This window comes from Megalops cyprinoides, chromosome 23, assembly GCF_013368585.1.
Source record: "Megalops cyprinoides isolate fMegCyp1 chromosome 23, fMegCyp1.pri, whole genome shotgun sequence".
Lineage (NCBI taxonomy): Eukaryota > Metazoa > Chordata > Actinopteri > Elopiformes > Megalopidae > Megalops > Megalops cyprinoides.
The window spans coordinates 11,669,008-11,691,775 of record NC_050605.1 but is presented as its reverse complement, the minus strand read 5'-3'; the positions used below and the strand labels follow the sequence as shown (position 1 = coordinate 11,691,775).

The window sequence follows — 22,768 nt, the reverse complement described above, 5'->3', positions numbered from 1 at the left end:
CAGCATGATAATACCATGAAAATCCGAATGCTCTTCCAGACCAGAAACACAATCAGTTCTCACGTTTCTTTCTTGGTGTTCAATATTGCATTTTTTTTGGCTTTCTCTAACCGGGTGGCATACTTGGGGGTGGAGGGGTGGTCCGGGGAATGACATCACGATGACATCACAAGAGGAAAAGCAGCTCGTATAAATAGAGGTCCCGTGGCAGTCCGAAAGGGAGGAGGAATGAGAAAGGTGCGTCCGAGGCAGAGGGAGCAAAGTCTAGTGTGATACAGCATGTCGGGACACCTCCCGTGCACGGTGCTGCTGGCTGTGCTGCTGGCGAGGGCGGAGCTCAAGCCTGCCAGTGCCGGGAAGTGGGCCAGGTGTGGGCAAAGTGGCAGACTGACTAACATTCCCTGCATGGATCATGCCCACTGGTACAATTTAACCGCGAACCTGGGAGAGGGAATTGTGAGTACTTTCATTTTACTACAGGATGTTGTTTATTGGGATAATAACCATCTACTCGTTGATGGTATGTTTTCTCAAATGTTTATGTCGTAATACCCCATGTTTATTCAAGTTGCCTGTGGGTGGCGGGGATATCATTTTTCAGTTTTGCGGCTTACTGTGCCAATACCGCTGAAAGCCACAAGGTATCTAGTTTAAATTACAAATTAACTGCTTAGTTACTTCCGAGAATGTGAAACTGTCCACTGCTTTTGTGATATCTCACACGTTGATGGGTGAATTCACCAATTGTTAAAAGGCCACAGAAGGATGCAGATAATTTTTTTCAGCACTAATATTTCCTCTGAACTTTGTACTGTTTTGAGGAGACATCACATGACGACAGCATTCTTGTGGGTCCTTCAACCTTTGACAAAATCAGAGTAAGTTCCTTTTTTATGTCCCACTTATTTTGCTACCATCTTGGTGTCCAACACTAGACATTCCTAGTCTCAGCTGCTTTCCTGGTTCTCCCTCAAATCTCATCACACACAAGGCTGTTTCATTCTGATTCTAGATAAAATCACTTACTCATCTCATGTGGTGTGAGATTTCCTGCTAATTCATACTGGCGAGTGTTCTAGTATGATTGTTGCTATCTTCAAGAAAAATCTGAAGACACACCATTTCCACGATCACCTGAACATCTGAAACACTACCACCTAAAGCAATTTCTTATTTCGTAAACTATGTTTGCCATTTAAAAAAATCAGTCTACGGTTTCATGCACTTTTATCTTAATTTTACCATAATTTTACCAGCTAGTTTGTACCTTGTCTGGCCAACTATTGAAACTTGGTCAAGCTGCTTTTCTAATATTGTTGACTCCTTCTATTGCTTTTTGTTTGTGTTGTACTCTGCTTCACTTGTAAGTTGTGTTGGATAAAAGTGTCTGCCAAATGAATAAATGTTATGTAGCATAATAGTGTAGAGTTGTGTTACACTACCTGTCAAATTCAGGCTTGTAAGGTGCCTGAGTGGCTGAGTTGCCAAGTCAGCAAGGTCTTGAATGCAGACAGAGCCCTGTGGATTAGGTTCAAAATCAGCTGTGCTACGTGCTGACAATGACCATCAGCCTACAGTGGTGGAATAAATTACCCGTGCTTGGCTGGTGATAGGGGTGTGTAGGCTGGGCAAGACCATCTCATCTCACTGCTCTTAGGCACCTTATGATTCCTCAGGCACCTAGAAGGTGCTCAGATGACCTCACTGCAATAGTGCCTAACTTCCAGTTGGCAACCACTTCATTACAGTGCACTATATGACTTGTAGTGCAAAAAATACCTTTGGCTGTGTGAAAGTATACCAGAGACTTGCATTTTCTTTCTTCTGTCTGAGTGCAGAAGTAGATGCCAAGGTTACTAAGGGCGGAAACCAATTTTTAAAAAAATTTAAAGAAAATTTTAGAAAAGAAAAAGAAAACAAATTAATTATGGTTTGTAGCCACAGCACTATCCCTTTGCAGTACTATCTAGTAAACTCTATTGCCATTAATATGATACAAAATTTCACTTATTCTGGTTTATTTTACAACAGTACTAACCTGTGATAAGACAGCACCACCACTGGTCTAACCTTTTCAGAGCAGCAACATGATGTACGCATGCATGTGAACTCCACCTCTGTATCTCGATCTTCACACTACAGGGGAGCCATCTCCAGGGCTGTGTTCTGAAGAAAATCTTTCAGTTTTACGATCAAGTTTTATACGGAAAAGGAGGAAACTACACAGACCTGCAGGATTTCATTGCTCAACTGAACAAATGTGTTTTAAGGGTGAGTGTAGCAGGTGCCTTCATGCTGGCTGGGCTTCTTCAGTGTGTCTTCTGGTTTGGGCACATTTCAGAGTAGGCCAGAGGAAAGTGCATATTGAAGTGCAGACAAACATAGCATTGCTACTATTCAACATTTGTTTAATGTCTATGGACAGTGTTTTTCTAATGGAGCAGATAAATGTTTGTCTTTAGGGGATGGGGCAGAGACACTACAGTCAAAGATACTGTATTAAACCAAGATGGCATTCTCTGTACATTGAAAGCTCTGTCCCACGGTTGGTGAACTTATAATTCCATGACCAGACCCACCTAAATTCAATAATTTAGACTGCAACTGAACTCCTTATCAAGACTAAAACTAACCAGGACTTGGACCAGAACTGACCTTATCGGCAACACATGATCCAGTGGATAATTTCCTGTTTCACTACACCATAGTGTCTTTGAAAGTGCAGTGAGTGACAGTACACGAGGCCTCATCTATGTTAGGCTATATTTTCAATGAACACAAGGAAAGAAACTTACTCTTGTTCATACCCATACTGTATGTACAGCATAAGGTTGCTGTGCAGCGACCATATCAGTTAATTCAAGAGCACCTAATGTTTATATTTAGTCATTTAGTGTAGTTGATTACCCCCATTTGACAGATAAGATTTCAGCATAGGGAGGCTTTAACAGAGTACAGAGTAGTACATTAAATATAGTTCAAGATCAAACATGTCTACCACAAGGTCTGTCGCCTGAGGCGGTGCAGGAAGCTCTACCAAGAAGCCCAAGGGATGTCGATGGATGAGGTAAATGAAACCAAAATACTGTGCCTTAATAAATAGGGGACCTATGTTTTACATCTGAAAACCTGTAATAACTGGGCGGGTGTGCCACTTGTACTGAATATTTTTTAAAATTTGTTTTGGAGTTTTAAAAGCAATGTTGGAAGTATGAGTGATGTAGTACCTAATGGTAATGTACATTGTCTTTGAATAAGGAAATTAAGCAAGCATCATTCTGTTTCTTACATCAAAATTTTCATGAATTAAGGCTCCTGCCAACTGAGAATGTTAAGTACATATACAAAATTAATAATTTTCACATTTGTTTTCCAAAGTTATCAAATAATTTTGTGAATATGGGCACGTTCTTTGCATAACTGTGAATGCTGTAATGCTTTCTTGAACATGCAAACTTATTTCTGTGAAGCTACAACAGGAAAACTTCAATGGACATTGAAAGATTCAACCCCAGTAGGAGTGTTTGGCTGGACCAACCATTCACACTGACTCAGTGCTTGATACATCCAATAAAATTTGTTTCCTGAACTTCCAACCTTACAATTATCCTTGCCTTTTTTCGGTATTACATCCCAGTATGCACAACTCTTTTTCAGACCAGAAGACAAATGACATTGACAGCAAAAGAGGTGGCTATGCTTCAGATTCATAAACTTCAACATGCAACAAAACAGGTGATTACTGTGGCGTGTCTGCTGTTTCTAAACCACGATAACTGCATTTCACCAATTACAATCTCAGCTCCTCTAGTTTGGACAATGATCTTATTTAAAAAAGGAAGTACAGCAAAGAGCAATTTGTAATCGACTGTTCTCTTGTTACAGGTACTCCAACCAATGTGACACATAATATAAATTGGCACTTATTTTGAAAGGGTATTAAATATTTACATTACATTTATTCCTTTGGCAGGTGCTATTATTGAAAGTGACTTACAAGTGAGACAGAATACAACACAAGCAAACAGCCAACATATTTTATTCCTTTGGTTAACGAGAGTGCCGTGTGAAAAAGTAAACGGTTCATTCTGATTTGAATAGCTCTAGATAAACAGTTAAATAGGAGGACAGTCAGGCCTTAGTTTAGTGCGGCTTCATTGCCCTTTGTCCTTACATTTGAGTCATTGTATGTACAGTAAATGTACACAACCTCACATGTTTTACAAATTAATGTAAGAATCCAAAAATCCTGCTGAAAAGGTGTTCCTCAAGGACAAGAGCAAACTGCATTGGCTGACAAGTGACTGAGATGGGACAATGCTATGTGACAAGGCTGTGTTATTACTGTTTCGCTGTTCCGATTGCTTTGATATTCCCTATCCCTGTGGCAGATTGGTGATATGAGGACCCAAGAGAAGGCCATCATAGAGCTGAGAACACTTGAGTTCTACCTGCCAGAGGAGAAAATGAAAAACGACAAGGGAAAGCCAAAATGCACCGTGAAGAGTCAGCGAAACTGACTGAACACATTGCCTCGCCTGGTCTTGGACAACCGCTTGTTTTACAACTTGTGCGACTCACTTAAGAGACATAAATAAAAGCACTAAGCCAACAGCCATGCCAATCCAAACAACAAAACCAGCCATGATTTCAGTTTCAGGTTGGAGTTTTGCTTTAATTACAACCATAATCAGGATAAAATGCTTTAATGGTATATTACATTTATGAAAGTTGCCTTTGATGTACTGTACTCTGTCGTACTATTATGTGCTCTACAATAACTGCCATACTTGTGATTACCTGCATCTTATAGCCCACAACTATAACTCATTTGACTCATCAATTTAGTTTAATCCTGTTGTATTTGAGCTGTCATTGAACCATGTCAGTCTTTGGTGATTGGTCATCTTTAATCATTTGAGCTGTTCTATAGTGGTAGTTGTGTTACTTCTCTATTCAATCTAACCTCAATATGTCCTTAAAAAGAGTAAAAAAAAATACAAGCAAGTGTTGCATTTTTTCCTCATTTCACAACACTAAGAAAGTATTCTGTGGGACCACAACAAAACCACAAAACATTTTAAATTTATGACTTAAAATTCAGGACAAAGTGCATTGTGGTTAGATTGAATAGAGGCCATATTGAATGTTGCTCTCATACAGCTGTTGAATATTGTGTTTTCTTCATCTTTATGTTGTGAATGCAAGAGGGTATTACACTCCACTTTAATCTTATCTGAAGCTTATATGAAACTGTACTTTTCTCAATGAATATGGCTTTAGAAAGAGGGAGAAACTTGATAATATGTACTTTCAGTGAAAGACACTATCTCTACCTGCTGACACAGGCCTATAGTCATTCTATTTGCAATGCATTTTGTCTTTAACTTTGAGAAGCCAATGTATGTGAGTATTATGTTTTTTTATTGCTTATAGACAATTATAATGTGAACAACAGCATGACAATCTGACAATCTGTGGTGCATAAATGGCATATATTGTCTGGGTAATAACCCTACCAATGGCAGACTACAACAACCCCAAATCCTCACCACTGTACTGCTACTACTTATCTTCCTAGCAATGCAGACCTCTTAAAACTTTCACCTTGGGTATGATACCGTTGTGGGATGGTGACACGAGAGAACCTGTTTTTCACAAAAACAATCACCGCCTTCTCAAATGTCTAAGCCATTTCCTTTCTGTAAGATTGTGAATTTGATACCCATTTCCTTAGGTTACAAAAATTCTTGTCAAGTGTCCTCAGGAGCTTTTTTGATGGCTTTAAAAGCAGTGAAAGGCTTTACTAATCACTTCAATTCACTTTAATCACTTTTTTTGTTATATTTTACATACTACTAAAATAATAATTTTCACCACTCAAGAGCTTTTTGTCAACCGATTCCAGGCAATTTCACTGCTATATCACATTGTTTCCATGGAGCACGTGAAAAACTAGGCCCATACTTTACCGAAAAACAAAAATGACACATTCTAGATCTTATCTTGGCCGTGTCCCAATATTGCTGAATTGTGTCCTTTCTTCAATGCCTACAACCTTGCATCCTCTGTGACCTTGTGACGGAGTGCCGTCACTACGGTTGAGTATGCGCTCTGACTGCCATACCAACGAGCCTGGCTCTTTGGCGTCGCGGTCAAAATCGCATGTTTGGTACCCCGTAGACCCGGGTTCAAAGCCGGGTGGGGCGACTGCTCTCGCCCTTCGCTACAGACCAGGAAAGCAAACCTCCTCAAGGATGATTCCAACTCTGTAGGAGACATATGAGGGAGGAAAGAAATGCCCTTGTTTGTCTGCTCAAGTGGAGGGTGCATTGATGTATCCTCATGGGGAAAGTCTATGATGTAAACTGTCAAACATGTCACATTTCATACACTTTTTTAAAAAAATTGCAATAATAGAAATACAAAAAATGTATAAAAAGTATGTATAGATGGTGCAGTAGGCTTGCAAACATCTTTAAATCCACTTAAGACCAGTGTGTTTAACCTTCTTTTGCCCTGTTTGTGACAGAGCTCTGACCTGGATGAGAGCTCACAGTAAACTGCTTGTCTAAAGGTATGTAGAGGACACTCTGCTTTTGTGGAACCATGGACCTGCCATGTGTAGAGTGAGGGAATGCCAGCCCTCATCAGATATGGAATGTATATGGGCTCCCTGTGCATTAGCATGGCCTGCCCACATGGCGTGCTGACATTACACCTGCATGTGCTGTTATCCCAAAGCAAGCAGGGACAGGCTTGCTTTGGGATAACAGCTGTAACTTCTGTTGATTGGAGTGCATGGCTGCAAAAACACATCTCCTCCTTCTTAATGGCCGTTGGCTTGTTGTATGTGCAGACTGAGCCAGTATGAGCCACTTGGCCTCCCTACTCCCTGGTCGGTCTAATAGTTAGCTTCAACCACAGTTGTAGGTAAAGGAGTTTAAGGAGTCCTCAGTTGATGGAGTTCTCAGAGGGCAGAAGTCCTGTTAAAGTGCACCCATGCTGCATGTGCCCAATGTGACAGTGCTGTTCTATCTTGGTGTGTATTTGCATGGATACTGCTGCAATGTGGGGTGAGCACCTACTACTGAGCACTGTGTGAAAGCTGGGCCATGCTTACCTGTCGAAGGCTATCTGCCAATGGGTGAAGTGGGCCTTCTTGTTTACTCATCGGGAAAGGGTAGGAAACAGGGTTAGGGTTACCAGCTGTGCTGTGCTGCATTATTCCAATGCTGGCTTTTATGTACTCCTGTGTTAAAAAATAAATAAATAAATAAGTGAATTATTTTTAGTCATTTGTTTTCTGGGTTCTGTGTTGTGGAGAAGCACAGTAATGCCTGATGCTGCAGTATTAATGTTAGACATAAAGACCTCCATTAATGAAGCCTCATGTTCCTAAGCAGCTGCTCTTGTGATGATTCATCAAAAGCTGAATTTGCCTCCGCCATAACAGTGTGTGGCATAGTCATTATGGGTGCTGCTTTTGCAACCATAAGGATAAATACCCTATAGGCACCTTAATGCACCTTACTCAGTGCTTATGGCTCTCACAGCTGATGAGAAGGTGCATGGGATTGAATTTTGGAGTGTGGGTTTTGGAACAGGGGGTCACGGGGGCCATGCACCCATATTTTCTGGACTCAAAGCTCTATTCGCTGCACCGGCAAGCATTGTCGGCGCCTCTGCTTACGGCATCTTCACTTTCTGTTTGCAGCACTCGGAAAACCCCCATGTTCCTCTTTTCAAGTAAACGGCATAATAAGTAGCTTATAATAAACTGTATAGCTTCATCACGTATAAACAGACATACAGACTACAGGGTCTGACAGCAAAGAGGAAATGTGCAGAGCGGGCACTCCAAAAGGCGAGAGGATCTCATTTACATTCAAGCCACAAGACCCCCGCCTTGTGAGATTCTTAGAAACTCAGCTTGGTGTGGTTTTCTCAGCAATACATATGACTGGAGGGCTGCTGATGAGCTGCATGTGTTTCTCCAGAGCTCACAGATTTGGAGAGTTGTGCATTTACAGGAATTGTCTGGGAGGGAGGCACTTCACAAGCAACATGCATCTTTATAACCTTCTGTGTGAATAGGAATCTCAGACTTTAACTTTAGACCTGCAATAGTTAGAGATGCTGTATGATAGAAAGAAGGGATGAGACTACTGTCTTATCAGTTTCAGTATCACTCAAAGTCAAACAAGTTTCCTTAGTAGCAAACACACTACAAAGTGGTAGGCTATACAAAAGCTCATGGCTCCACCACTTGATGACTGCAATCATTCTGTTATTCATGTCAAACAATGTTGTCGCTTGGTGACCTCTCTGGGTTTTCTGTCTATACTTCCCAAACTCTATTTTTAACTGTTACAACACACCCCAAGAGCTATGATTAATCATTCTAAAGGAACTTTACAACATTTCACTAAATACTGATTGGCACAGTGGTTTATAAAACTACCATATGGATATTCTGAGGCCTGAGCAGTCAAAGTTGAATTGTAATCATGAGGACGCACGTTACCTATGGTCGGATCAGGGAGACAAGTGAATGCTTCAGTAATTAGCCATCCAGTTTATACTGCGACAACTCATACCACCGTGAAATACATAATGCAACCATGAAAGAGTGTTGATAGCATACTTCAGACTTAAAGTTCAGGTCATCGTCCAAGTTTATTTTAGTATAAACATTGAGCATAAAGTGCTATCCAGTCTAAATGCAATCCCAACAAAACACTCAAGCACAATGCAATTTTCTCACATAATTCTTAATAACAGGGTTATACTTGATCATTAGCTAAAAACAACTAGAATATATGTTCTGACAGATAGTTTTGGCATATTTTTGGCATAGCAGTTATTTTTACAAAGTGAATGAGTAACACACTTTTAACACCTTTCAAGACATTACGATTACAAAATACATTACAAAAACTGTACAGGAGCCAAGTCCAAATTGCCCACTACACAACAGCCAGAGAATGTCTATACAGATGTGACTTAAGCTTTAAGCAGTACCCAGTCAAGAAAATCTGCCTTTTGGAGTGGTCCAGTCAGAGCCCAGACCTGAATCCAATAGAGATGCTGTGGAATGACCTCAAGCGAGCCGTTCACACCAGACATCCTAAGAATATGGTTGAGCTGAAGCAGTTCTGTAAGGAAGAATGGCCCAAAATTCCTCCTGAACATTGTGCAGGTCTGATCAGCTACCGGAAGCGCTACCGGAAGCGCTTGTTTGAGGTTATTGCTGCCAAAGGAGGTTTGACCAGTTATTAAATCCAAGGGTTCACTTACTTTTTCCACCAGCACTGTGAACATTTAATGGATGTGCTCAATAAAGACATGAAATATTATAATTGTTTGTGTGGCATTAGGTTAAGCACATTGTGTTTGTCTATACTTGGGACTTAGATGTAGATCAGATCACATTTTGTGACCAATTAATGCAGAAAACTAGGTAATTCCAAAGGGTTCACATACTTTTTCTTGCCACTGTATATTCAAAGAGGCCGTCATCAGCCCTTAGGGGAAGGTCTCAGTCCAGCAGATCATCAGCCTGGAAAGCTGGAAAGACACGGATGCCTCCCTTCTAAGCCTTTGAGCTCATTGTGAGTACCCTCCCTAGGTGGTTGAAGCAGATATTCATTGTATTAGTTTAGGCCATGTCTGAAGATCAATTACATGTTTGAATCTCAAACATGACATCTCTAATGCATGTATGCAGTCACTGATTCAATAGCAGTGGACTAATCCATTTGCAAATGCATCAATGTGTAAATCATCCCCCACCCACTGCCAGAAGACTCCCACAGAAAAAAAAGATTAAGACAAAGATGCTTTTGAGAAGCGTCTGTGTCTATGCCACCTACAGGTATCATTACCTAACAGAGCTGCAAACCGCCCTGTCTGGCACATCCCACAAGTCTCAGTAGGGAATTAGGGCTTTTCTGCAAACTGAACTCCACATTGACTTCCTGCTTTCACTCAATGCGTGACAATGCCTGAACACTACCTGGATGCTGGATGGAGACACCAGACAGAACTCAGACAAACAACAGGCTCAAACAATGGCCTGCATACTTTCAGGTTCTCCAAAAAGTCTATTATAGGCTTTTCACACTGTCTATTTATGTACCTTCAGTCCTACTTCATGTAAGTAAAATAATGACTATGTTCAAGCAGTTTTTAAAAATTTGTTAAAACCTGTTAATAACATTGCTACAGCAATGCAGCAAACCACAGGAAGCTAACTGAAAAACTTGAGTCACAGATTAAACAGCATGACACAAGTTAAGGACGTCACTAACAGTAAAGTAACCCATCACATTTTCCTTGGGCCTATGGGGTAGCCATATCTACAGAGAGGGAGAGCGGCAGATGCCGAGAGAGATCGGAAGCACTTTTTGCCAACGATCACCATCCAATCGCCTGATAAAACGAGAAACCGCATCTCATTCTCTATTGCGGGAACCTCAGCAGATCACACCCTGATAGACAGACCGACACGCCGAGTTCTGTGGAAGAGTGAGGCGTCTACTGGGGCAGAGCTGTTTAATTTTTCCACCACGTTTCTGTCAGTGTGCTAAATCGATCACGCTGCTAGCCACATTAGCGCATTGCCAGACCCATGCGCTACAGGGGTCAAACGGCCACACGCTGAGAGGTCTCCCCGACAGCGCTCGGTTTCCTGAGGCAAGGGTGACATCAGCGCTGCTGAAGATGACGTTGCAGCATGGGCTAACCGAAACATTAGTCATTTACTGTAAATACGACCCATCTTTTTTCTTTGCAAAGGACAGACATATTGAGTACATCTTAAATGTATTGTGTAATACGCCTAAGCATAAGCCCTACACATACAGTGGTTAAGAGGAACAGCAATGTTGACATTTCTTTGGATTCAGCATTGTCTGTAATTATTCATAGGGCCCACCGATATTCATTGACTATCAAAAACTTTTTTTAAACTTGGATTGACCAATTATGAATTGCCCAATTTCCTCATTTTCTCCCAATGTGGGCTGCCCAATTACTGTCCTACTTGCATCCACCCCACTTCATAATACCGGTGGATACAAGTGTAGAGCTACTCGTAGAGCTCTCACTCGAACACACCAATGACAGAAGTGCCCGAGTGGCGAAGGATGGCGTGCCGTCTTACCTTTGGCGGTTCGGGAACAGAATTCATTAAATACAACTGTTTTAATACATCTGACTCCAATTTTGTTATTGTTAACATATTCCAATTTAGTGATCAGATTGCTCAAATGCCTCTCTGTTAATTGCTAAGATAGAATGCTTATATGCAACCGAGGGACTGTAGCCTCTGGTCTTGCGTAGTGTTGCTCTATACGGGTTGCAGTCTCTCATGGAGATGCATACATGCCTGTGGTCTGAGCTTGACCTGAAATGACACTAGTTGTATAGGCGAGGGACTACGGAGTATACCAATAGCATAATGATTTTATGAGCGCGTAAATAGCAGTTCTCTTATCGTACAGTGATCAGCTGCAGCAAGTAAGACGGACAACGAGCATCGAGTTACGATAAATGAATTTATTGTTACAATGTATGGTTGTCCAAAATAACAAACAGTAGATAATGCAATAGAAATAACAGAGTACAACGGAGAGGCAAAGAATAATGAATGGGCTATATGCAAAAATGCGCAGGAGGTCATGCTAACGAGTCTTCTCGAACTATGCCTGTTTCCCCCTGATATACCTGAACATAGGGTATCTGGACTTTGGTGTTGTGACCAAACATGGTAAGCTTTGAAACAACAGTGTAGTCAGGATTCATCAATTACAAATACTGTCGTAACCAGGGGGGTATGAGGGGTGTTAGCGAGTGAAGTATGCGAAGATAAGTGCATTCCTCACTGTCCACTTTTGTGCCACATGTTGTAATCTTTATTATGGACCCATTGTACCTCCCTGCTATATACATCATTGACATGTATGTGAAATTAGCTTTCAAATGACACCAAACATGATTATGTTGCACCTGAGGATGACCATATTCCATACTTTTGACAAGAGATGAACAGGGTCCTGAGCATGGCTGTGCTGTAGGTTGCCTGGCAGCAGACAGAGTCCAGAGTCCAGGACGCAGCTGCCCTTAGCGTCACCTGCTGACCAGAGACTAGCGACAAGGGCTGGCCTGCTGCTACCCCCTGGTTGGGTTGCTTATTTGTCACGGAGGGTAACTGAGGAATCCAGATAACTATTGCACCCTCCTGACCTCCTGCAAGCCCAGAGGTAAACATTTGCATTCCTTGGGGGGGGTTTGCAGGAGATGTGGTCCTGTAAATTGCCCTACACAAGCAAATGTGTTCTCCTCCAAAAAACAGTGCCAAGCCCCACTTCTTTACACACCAAAGTCCCCATGCTTGCCTATAAATGAGTTGGAGGAATGTTTTAACTGACTAAGCCACTAAGGAGTCTCATGAAAATATTCATGTACTGACATCTCTCTCAGCATTTTCATGCTGCAGACACCTAACTGCATAAATTTTGTTTAAGCATGAAACTTTTCTCAGACCCAACATTGTAACTTTATACCAGGAAACATGACATGCGTTGGGCTACCTAATGTTCTTCACCAGTGAAATTCTACCCAAGAATTATACTTGACTGGAGTCCAGGCAAATACATTTTCCATTGTTTCATCTCAAACTGTTTTCTAGAGCATTTAAACGTACCTAGGTGCATTACAGTTCTGCTAATGTATTTTCCTGATGTACACATCTGTAAGAAATGTATAACTATAATGCACTGAATGTAACAGTGTTTTTTGGATACTCTCATAAAATACATGACCGCTACCAAAATTTAAACATACATTTCAGACATTTCAAAGAGCTCAAAAACACCATACACCAGGCCCTGAATTCACACCAGTATCACACTTACAGACAAAGAAGTTAGACATCATGATATTCTGCACCCTAAAGCGGAGAAATCATATTTCACACCCTATATAATGTTCTAATAATATAATAACAATATACAATATAATAGCTATAGTAGACCACAATCAATATGAACAGAAAGTATACAGGTAGCACAGTTAACAGTTATTTTTCACACTACAAGTCACACAATGTCGTACAGTGCAATGGACACTTGTTGAAGGGTAGGTGCTACTCCATTGACATCTTCCGAGCAACAGAACGTGATCTGTATAATCACTCTGGGTCAAACCACAGACACTTCCAGCTCTTTTGCAGCCCATTTTGAGCTTTGCAAGAACCATTTCAGTCTGCAAGCTCTCAGAGTTGACTGACACTCAGAAATGTCATTATATGTATAATATAAAGATATATACAGATAAATATATATTACATAAATATACATGTGACAACATAGAGCTGTATCCCACTCTTTAAAATAGGGAGCTTTAGACTTCATTTCTGATTACGGCAGCATTTAATGGCTGATGAACTCCAGTGCTCTACAGGAATAGCAGACTCCTTTTCCCCGCAGGTGCTTTTTTGCCCCATCCCTGCACTGGCAGTGAATAACTCCTCTTCAAGGGTACAGGAGAACTGATGCTGCTACGCCTCATTTGCATAAAAGTGACGTGCCACGACATTTCAATGCGCTTCCTGCCCACAGCATGTCACTTCCTGTGGATGCTCTGCAACTGCCACACAGCAAATATCCTGTGGTTGTGCATGTGTGGGTGTGATGGGAGCTATGAGTCTGGGTAGAAAGCATACAGAGCTTTGCAGAAACTACAAATATTGGCATATAATTTTTATTCTTTTTCAATTCTAAATGAAAATGCCCTGCTTTACTAAAAATGCAAGCATTCCACAAGAAGTTCCTACTCATTAAAAGTAAATTATCATCTTATCATTACTTATTTATACATACTTATGTGAAGCAATTTAAACCAATTAAATCATGTTTTTACATATTTTTACTGCTAGTGCTTATTTCTAAATGATTTGTATCACCCATGGTTAAGTGGGAAGAGACTCGCAGTGAATAAAAATAACAAATGCATATTCATGTTATTGAGTAAAAAACACGCATAAATTAACAAATAACAAATAAAAAAACATCATCATTTTAAAAAAATGACGAAATCACCCTGTGTTCAAACACACAGTAAGGCTGTGTAGCATACGGATTGCCTCATTCTTCAGCTCTGGCCTGCTGACTAAAAGAAGCTTCAGTACAGCGGCTTGTCATATTGACGGGAAATGCTGACAGTTCAGGAGAATCACTGGGGGAGGCACATCACACTTCGACCGCAGTGTCGAGCCGACGCAGACACACAAGAGCTACAGCACTACACTTATTCATCAAAATTTCCCATAACAGACAGATCCACCAGCGCAAGCGAATTATTTTAAAGGAGCCAAGTCAAGGCTTAATGTTATTCCTAAGTGTTCTTTTGACTTCTAGTGTCTTTACAATATGTTTTTATTCTTCTTGATAGTAACTCAGTTCAATTGATGCTGCCTGTTTACAATACTGCCTATTTGTCAGTTTATGGGTGCATCAGAATATTATTCTTATTAGTAGCATTATTCTGTCATTTCAGAGCCGTTACATCTGAGCTTTCAGCAGAATGAATCAAGTCAAGTGTGCACTGTGACTCCATGATTAATTCTGAAAGTTTGATGGTGAAAAGTGGTGAAATGATCCACTGATTAAAACTGTTTCATATTCTGACAGCTCATACGTCCTTGTCTGATGTTTTTTATAGCTTGCAATCCTTTCCACTTTCGGTGGCTTTTTTCTGCTCTGAGCACATTAATGGTCCTGAACTGTTGATGAGCAGCTCTCTCAGACATTTGTTACAAAATGCAATATGCAACAGGAGTGAAATGCTTCCCTAGTGAAATTGCACAATTCCAAAGGAAACCGACGCGATTCTTCCGTGTAACTTGTTGTTGTTAGAGGATCAGGTCTTTCAAATATTTGTGTTATGTCCAAGTATAAAATGCAGGAAAGAGTCAGCAAAATTCGAACAATGTTTTGTAATTTTAATTAAAAGACAAAGGCTCAGGAAGATGTGGCAACATTATGAGCAATTCGTTAAATGATCATCACTGAACATACAATACTGTTCACTCCATTGTGACTAACTCATGTCTGACAGCAGCAGTTTTGTTTTTAATGTACATATCCTAGTCACTATTCACATTTCACTATGTTGATACCTGAGATGGCTAGGTTGATAACACATTTTTATTGTTAGTACTGTTTTCTACAATTTTTGTACTGGTGGATAGAACCTGCAGATGAAGTAGCATTTCTGCAGTTTAACAATTGGCCTTTATAGTATTTGATTTCTTGGATTTGTTGGTTATAATATTACAGTAGGGATAATCTGTTCCAGAGGGTGATTTTTTTAGCTATGGTATGTGCCATGAATAGAACAAATGTAGAACAAACATATAAGAGTTTAGAGTATAGAAAAGGGGCCTATATATTTAGAGATATTGTTAAAATATAAGGGCAGGTCTTCACTCTATGTTAAGGTCTAAGTCAGGACCTTAAGGCGGTAATGTGAAGCTACAATAACTTCTAAACAAGAACAGATATACACTATACGGACAAAAGTATTCAGACGCCTGACCATTACAACAACAGGGACTGTAATGACATTGTATTCAAATACATATACTTTAACATGGAGTTGGTCCCCCTTTTGCAGCTACAACAGCTTCCACTCTTCTTGGAAGGCTTTCCACAAGATTTTGGAGTGTTTCTGTGGGAATTCCTGTGCCCATTCATGTAGAGCATATATGCGGTCAGGCACTGATGTTGGACGAGAAGGCCTGGCTCTCTGTTCCAGTTCATCTCAAAGGTGCTCGATGGGGTTGAGGTCAGGGCTCTGTGTGGGCCAGCCAAGTTCTTCCACACCAAACTCATCAAACCATGTCTTTATAGTCCTTGTTTTGTGCACTGGGGCACAGTCATGTTGGAATAGAAAAGGGCCTTCCCCAAACTGTTGGAAGCATAGCATTGTCCAAAATGTCTGGGTATGCTGAAGCATTAAGATTGCCCTTCACTGGAGATAAGGGGCCTAGCCCAAACCCTGAAAAACAGGGTATATCATCTGGACAAAAGTATTTGGCCACACCTGTTTGATGAGTTCTGTGAATTACAATGCATTAATAGATAATTTATCATGCACCCCGACACGTTTCTGAGCCTCGGTGGTTGGGAAGGTTGAACCCAATAAATGCACTAGCAATCTTTGTCTAAAGTGCAGGAACAGATACCATTTAGTAAGATGTGAATACTGTTACAATAAAGGAGGGATGAATAAATAAATTAAATAAATAAATAAATAAAGCCCATTCGTTTTCAAGTCTTTTGATTTTGATTTGATCAACAGTTCACAATGCAAAATATGCAGTTTTAAATATAAAGGGAAAGTTGGAAGCAGAGTGCTTTAACAGGAAGAACCCCTTCAAGTTCCCCAAATTAGAGCATAAACAGATGCCAACAGCAGTACGGGAAGCTGTCCGCTTTATATATTTTTAGCAAAAGATGACTAAATCAGTTAATTTCATCTGTCATTTCTGGTTAAAGTGTGACTGAATTTGCAGAGAATGGTGTCAAAATGCATAAATTAACAACAAAGTCTTTTAAAATAAGCTGTATGAATGTGCCACAGTATGTATTCCCCCACATTTGATAAGAACTATGCCCATGAATGGAGAGGTAGATCAAAGGGGCAATCGGAACATTTTTCATGATGTAATGTGGCAGGAAAACTAAGACGGAGAAGAAAAAAAGAAGTAGATAGTGGAGAATGTGCACATGCAATGACATATGACATATCACAATTTTACACAACAGTAACATTTTTAAACGTGACATCAATGCAGTTCAATTTTTTTCAGTTCAGTTTTTTTTTTTTCCTTCACACATAAAGCCCCTCATGAAGCCCTTGGTTGGTCACCCTGGGTTTACGCTGCATCTCTCACGCAACTGAGAGTCAACAGTAGCAGTGAGGTACAATATGCAGATATTTGGACACTTAAGGTACCTCTCGGCTGTGCTTATGCAGTTATTATACTTTTGAACTAGTACATGGAAGAGGACAAACGTATCATGTAAATCGCTGCTGATTTGACAGCGACCATCAAAGTGTCCCAAGTTGGCCTTTCAACAAGATGCGGCCGTGGCTATACTCCCATCACCTTTAGTGAAAAGCCAGAAATGCTTTCAACCAAGGCTATCACTGCAACAAAACAGCTGCAACTAACAGCTGACACTGGTTAAGTGATATTCAGATCAAGATAAAGATTAAAATCAAACCTGCTCTGCATGGTACCCAGAATGTTAGCCAATAAGCGTGGAAATCACAGATGAATACTTGCAGGTGCTGAATACAGGTCAAGGCTGCCCTCTGCTGTTCATTAGTATACCACCCAACTTAAAATTAGAAGAGTTCTCAGGTTCTCAGAAAATAAGTGCACTGAAAAAAAATGAGTTATTAAAAAAACAATGGAATCATGTCTATAACACAAAGGGTATTTTATACTTGGACAGCTGCCAAGGAATATTTCAGATGATGTGATTCATGAAACAGCAGTACACTATTTAGGAATAAAACTAACCATATTATATACTTTCCCGTTAATGATGGGATAAGAAAGTCCAGCCAAAGATCTTATGTTCAGATGGGAATACATTTTTATGAACAGTAACTGGGCATCCAATATCCATAGGCATATCCTTGTGTTTTTTCACTCCTCCATGACTTACACTTAGTCATTTAAACACTGCTACACTGCTGTGCCAATATGCCTTTTAATGGATCAGTGTAGCGTAGTGGTTAAGGAGCAGGACTTTGGGTGCAGGTTTGATTCCCCACTGGGGCACAGCTGCTGTACCCTTGGGCGCCACAACTGCATCAGTAAATATCCAGCTGTATAAATGGATAACTGTAACCCATGTAAGTCGCTCTGAATAAGAGTGTCTGCTATATGCCAATAATGTAATGTAGTGGATCATTCACCAACAGGCATCCATTAGAGTGATATTACCAGGTTAATCGAGTGAACGCAGGAATTATCTGTTAAGAAAACAGCTCTTTTTAAAACCACCACTCAAACACTTTTCTGTAATGCCGTAGATTTCAACCAACCAGATCAAACAGAGATGCAGCCCGCACAGTATGATTGGTCAGAGAAGTAAAAGACTGTTTTGTAGCGTGAGGCAGGAGATTAATAGCTACAAACCCCCCTGCAGGGATGCATGAAGGGACAGGGACTCTATTCAACACCCACATCACTAATCAAAACAGCCGGGCAAGCTCAGCACTCTCTCCCCTGAAGCTCAGCCTCTTTAAAGGTAATGACTTAATACTGCATTTAGCATCACCATTCAGTGCTCAGAGTAACGGAGTGAGGTAACAGATACATTTGCCATGACAACACAAACATTAAAAGGGCACCTACAGTAGTTCTCTGAAATCATAATCCCAGGGAAAGTGTTTGGTTGGACATACCCCACGTCAATGGCCCTCAGTGCTGACTTATCAATGTTAGATATATCTAACTATCTATTTTCCCTGGGTTTGATTGTTGATCTCTCCAAGGCACCATATTAGACCAAGGTCACAGATTAATAATTGCATCTGATTTTGAACACAGTCCATTTCTGCCAGGTTTGGTTGCCTTAGGTGTTTACTAACAAACCTGTATAAATCAGTTCTGTTATTGTTGTATTGCAATGAAACAACCTGCAGCGTTTACTTGATCTGTGCACAGGAGTCCGGTCAGGAGTTGGGGAAGATGAACAGCATAAGCAGGGTCGGGGGGGCAGGGCCTCCCATTATGAGGGGTGGCTGTGTGGGGCGGTGCAAATGCAGCCTCCCCTATAACACCACGCTTCCATCCTCTCCAGCCATGGGCACCTGATATGGCGCTCCCTGCTCCAATTGCCAGCCAGAGGGGATGCACCTTTTCACTGTGTAACGCAACAGGACGCAGCCCAATGCCAAATGGATCATTTTTCTTAACTCACAGCTGTGGCATGGGCATTATGTAACTGCTGTTATTTACACTGGCAGGCATCTCACTTCAAGCACGGACACCCGCCATTCGACACATGTGACTGTCACCTGGTTTCACACCAAGGGCCACACTTCAACCACAGACGAGACTCATCGCACTGAAACTGCACTGGGTTCTTGTCTCAGGCTTGGGATAAGGTCCTGTGCATTTCCTAGCATTTTCAGTTTACCCAGAATTCCTTGGGGGCAGAATGTGGAAGGGCATACCTGAAATGTCATAATAAGCAACTCCACGGGGTTTCAGTGCCATTCAGACTACACAGTCTACATGTCCAATGATCCTTTATAAAGAATTACCTGAATACCATGGAACATCTCTCTTTGATACACGTACACACACACACACACACACACACACACACACACGCGCGCGCACAGACACAAATACACACACAAACACACACCTTTCAATTTCCCCCAAAATGGCTAAATTAAATCATTTCTTAACCCACCATTTGCAGAACAGAGATGGAGAAGGCTAAGTGGAAAAAATGCAATGAATGACAGCTCTGCATCAGGCTCGGTGCCCGGAGAAAATATAGAGGGGTGCACTGGGGGTATGGGGGGCTCAAAACGTCATATCTTAAAAAAATTTAATAAAAACTATGTAGACATCGGGATATAGGAGACAACTGGAGGTGCACTGAGGTCTGTCTGGGGGTGCAATGCACCCCTTAGCACCCCCATAGCGCCGGCCCTGCTCTGCACCAGATACTGGGTGCACATCAGTGTAGCCAGACTAAAGACTGGTATTTCAACAGCCAGGGATAGCTCTTGTTGAAGGTAGGTTTCTCTACGTACAGCTAGCTACCCTGTAGGTGATGCGGCCAGGGTGTTATTACACTAAATGCGACAGTAGGCATGTTTATGGAACCAGTGAACGAAGAAGTAGCCTGACACATAGCTAAGTAAATCATGTGATCTCCCACAAAAATTGAACCCATATTTTAAGAAAACAGCAAACGTGTCCAGGCAGATGGAATCCATGTTCGCTGCACAGGAAAAAGCAGAACATTTAGTTTCCCTCACACTGGGACCCTCTCTGCCCTTACTCTTTAGCTCTCATTTGGGGTCAGACAGTATTTAACTTTCATCAAATTTCCTCTGCCGGGAGACTGGCAAACACATAACTTGCCAGACAGATATATTTTGTGTTGTACTTCATTAGTCTATCCCTGTGTGTTGGTTCTGGATGAGACAGGGCATTAATATTATATTACTTGTGAAGGGATGGAGGCCCAGAAGCACCTTAGAACAGTCCTAACCCTTTTATCCTTAAACACATCAATACTTAAGATCATCAGATAAATTACTGATCGGACCTTAGTATGGTATACATGCTACAAGACTATTGTAAGGAAATGGGGAGATAGTGTGTCAGAAACCAACATTGAGATCTGTCTGAAAACCTTCTGAAATCTCTCGGAATCTGCTCTATGGAAACTCAGCACATGGCCAGACAGAGCAGGGCAAGAGACTGCACTGGCGCTCACTGATTGCAGTGATCTGAGGATCACTCTATTGAAAATGCATATTTATACAACATATGTTTTGACATGATCAAATTATTGGTACCTTATATCTATGTATTTCCCACAGTGTACTATAAACAGATGAGAATGTCAAAAGGTTCTAGTCATCAGATTGATTTAGATTGCTGGAAACTGCATGAAACTGCTACATTAAATCTACATAAGCGTGCTCGTATTCAGCTGCTGTATAGGCAAATGACATTGCTTTCTTCATCAGATTCTTTTGTGTTTCCATCATTGAGACGTTTATATCACAGCCAAAAAACTCTGATTTACAATGAATCAATATAAATAGAAAATCACATGAGATATAAAAAGGGTATTTAGGATTTCAAAGGATTTCTGATATAATCAAGTTCTCTTCATCTGTTCCAGTTTAGCTCTGGCTGCGCGAATCTTTTAGTCTGAATTTTGGTTCATTTCTCCACAGTGGCCACTAGGTGTCAGTCAAAGAAACATCAAACACTCCTCATCTGCATGATGACCATCCCACTCTGCCTTTGTTTCTCTCTCGACTAATGCACCATTACAGCTAATCCAGAATCATCATTGTTCACGTACACACATGTATAGTGTGTGTGTTCTTTGACACAGAAGAATCCACTCTTGAGTGAACAACATCAACAAATCTATCCAGGACTTCAGATCAGATTAAATTCTCTCATTAACCTGTTTGCACCTGTGTATGTGCAGTGTCTTCATGTTTTTTTCTTAGCACTGATTATGTAGGAACAAAAACATGGCATAACAGAAAAATATATGTGTTGGGGCATTTTGCCATGCATATATGCTTGTGTGTACACCTGCATGTGCATGGATGTATGTATATGTGTCTGTATGCATGTCTGTATGTGTGTATGCATGCATGTGTATGTATGCTTGTGTGTCTAAAGGGAGGCGTTTCCATCTGCACACGCTGAGCTTGGTGTTGCCTGTCATGGTGCCACATGAACACCTGCAGAGTGGAGAGGCTGTTTGGCCTGAGGCAGTATGTCTGAATGACAGGGAAATAACCGTTGTCTGGGCTTTGCATCAGCAGACCTGTCTACAGTGCAGCTGGGCAAGGTGACCTGTCTCCAGCTCTCTGACTCACTGATGCAGGTCAAAGCGCAACTGGCCCACTTATGCAGCCTGATCGCACTGAGGACTCATTTCAAAGCCATTTTGGCCAGGAGTGAAGGGGCTGTCAGGTGGAATAACTACACACTGACGCATCAGAAATATTGATTATATAGTACATATATCTGCTCTCTGTCAATCAGACACACAGACACAGACACAGACGTAGACACACACACACACAATGCTCTATATTTATACAATTTCATTAATTCAGGATATACATACCCTTTCTAATTTCATTAATCCAGGATATCAACTTTGATTACAATGGTCATGAATGTGTTGTTCTATACTAATCTACTGCCACTGTATCTGCCACTTGGCAAAATGCAGTAACATCTGACTGTACGTGAGTACCATTACATTGTCAACAGTGTGACACAGTACTCACAGCATTGTTAATGTAATTAAGCCACTGTTAATTCAAGGCTAGGTATTTCCAGCCAGTGTAATATTGCGGGTCATCCTGTTATAGCCCTGCCCTTTGCATACATCACAGTATACGTGTCCAATATCAATAATTCACGGCTGCTCTATCTGCAATTAGGTTACGCAGTATTGAATTGCAGATGTTTGATTATAATGATTGCCCTGACATTTTATACCAGCATAAACATCACCAAAATCCTAGTTATACAGAAATAAAGTGCTCTAAACAGAAAGACACTTCAAAGAAATCCAGCTTGTGAGAATCAGTCTGGGGTGGTTCTGGAGTGTCGTTACTTCAGTGCAATGGAAAAAAAAAACAGGCGTGAAATTTGTATTTAAAAAATTCAACTGTTTGTTGAATTAAAAACAAACAAAAAAGAATCTCAGCATCCATACTGCATGTGTACGCTACACAATGTTAGATTATGTTTGTTCAGTAGATGTTCCCATCTAGAACAATGTACATTTTTTAATTACAGGTTATTCATTCCCACATCTGAATACATACTGAGTCTGGGTTAAGTACCTTGCCCAGGGTTACTAAAACAGAGTCCCACCTGAGAATCGAACAGACAGCCTCTGGATTACACGCCATAGATCTTACCCTTACCTTACTGAATCATTGA

At 40.9% G+C, this 22,768-nt stretch overlaps 1 protein-coding gene across 3 annotated transcripts; it reads left to right on the top strand.

Annotated features, from left to right (window-relative positions):
* Positions 1-235: 235 nt before the first annotated feature.
* Positions 236-4,910, top strand: si:ch211-266a5.12 (uncharacterized protein LOC557488 homolog). 3 transcript variants are annotated; one of them, XM_036518292.1, is made up of 6 exons: positions 236-456; positions 825-878; positions 2,143-2,271; positions 3,005-3,067; positions 3,658-3,735; positions 4,392-4,910. In XM_036518292.1, exons 1-6 carry the CDS (start codon positions 280-282, stop codon positions 4,518-4,520), a joined length of 630 nt encoding a protein of 209 aa, XP_036374185.1. In that variant the 5' UTR covers positions 236-279; the 3' UTR covers positions 4,521-4,910. The 3 variants fall into 3 exon arrangements, with proteins under 3 accessions (XP_036374185.1, XP_036374184.1, XP_036374186.1); XM_036518291.1 differs by having other exon boundaries at positions 822-878; XM_036518293.1 differs by lacking the exon at positions 3,005-3,067 and having other exon boundaries at positions 822-878.
* The last annotated feature ends 17,858 nt before the right edge of the window (positions 4,911-22,768 follow it).

Bases quoted from the DNA above. Each gene is read 5' to 3' on its own strand.
- si:ch211-266a5.12 (XM_036518291.1), top strand. From the start codon at position 280: ATGTCGGGACACCTCCCGTGCACGGTGCTGCTGGCTGTGCTGCTGGCG. The intron at 879-2,142 runs GTAAGTTCCTTT...TTCACACTACAG, and splicing joins CAACCTTTGACAAAATCAGA to GGGAGCCATCTCCAGGGCTG. The intron at 2,272-3,004 runs GTGAGTGTAGCA...GTCTACCACAAG, and splicing joins TGAACAAATGTGTTTTAAGG to GTCTGTCGCCTGAGGCGGTG.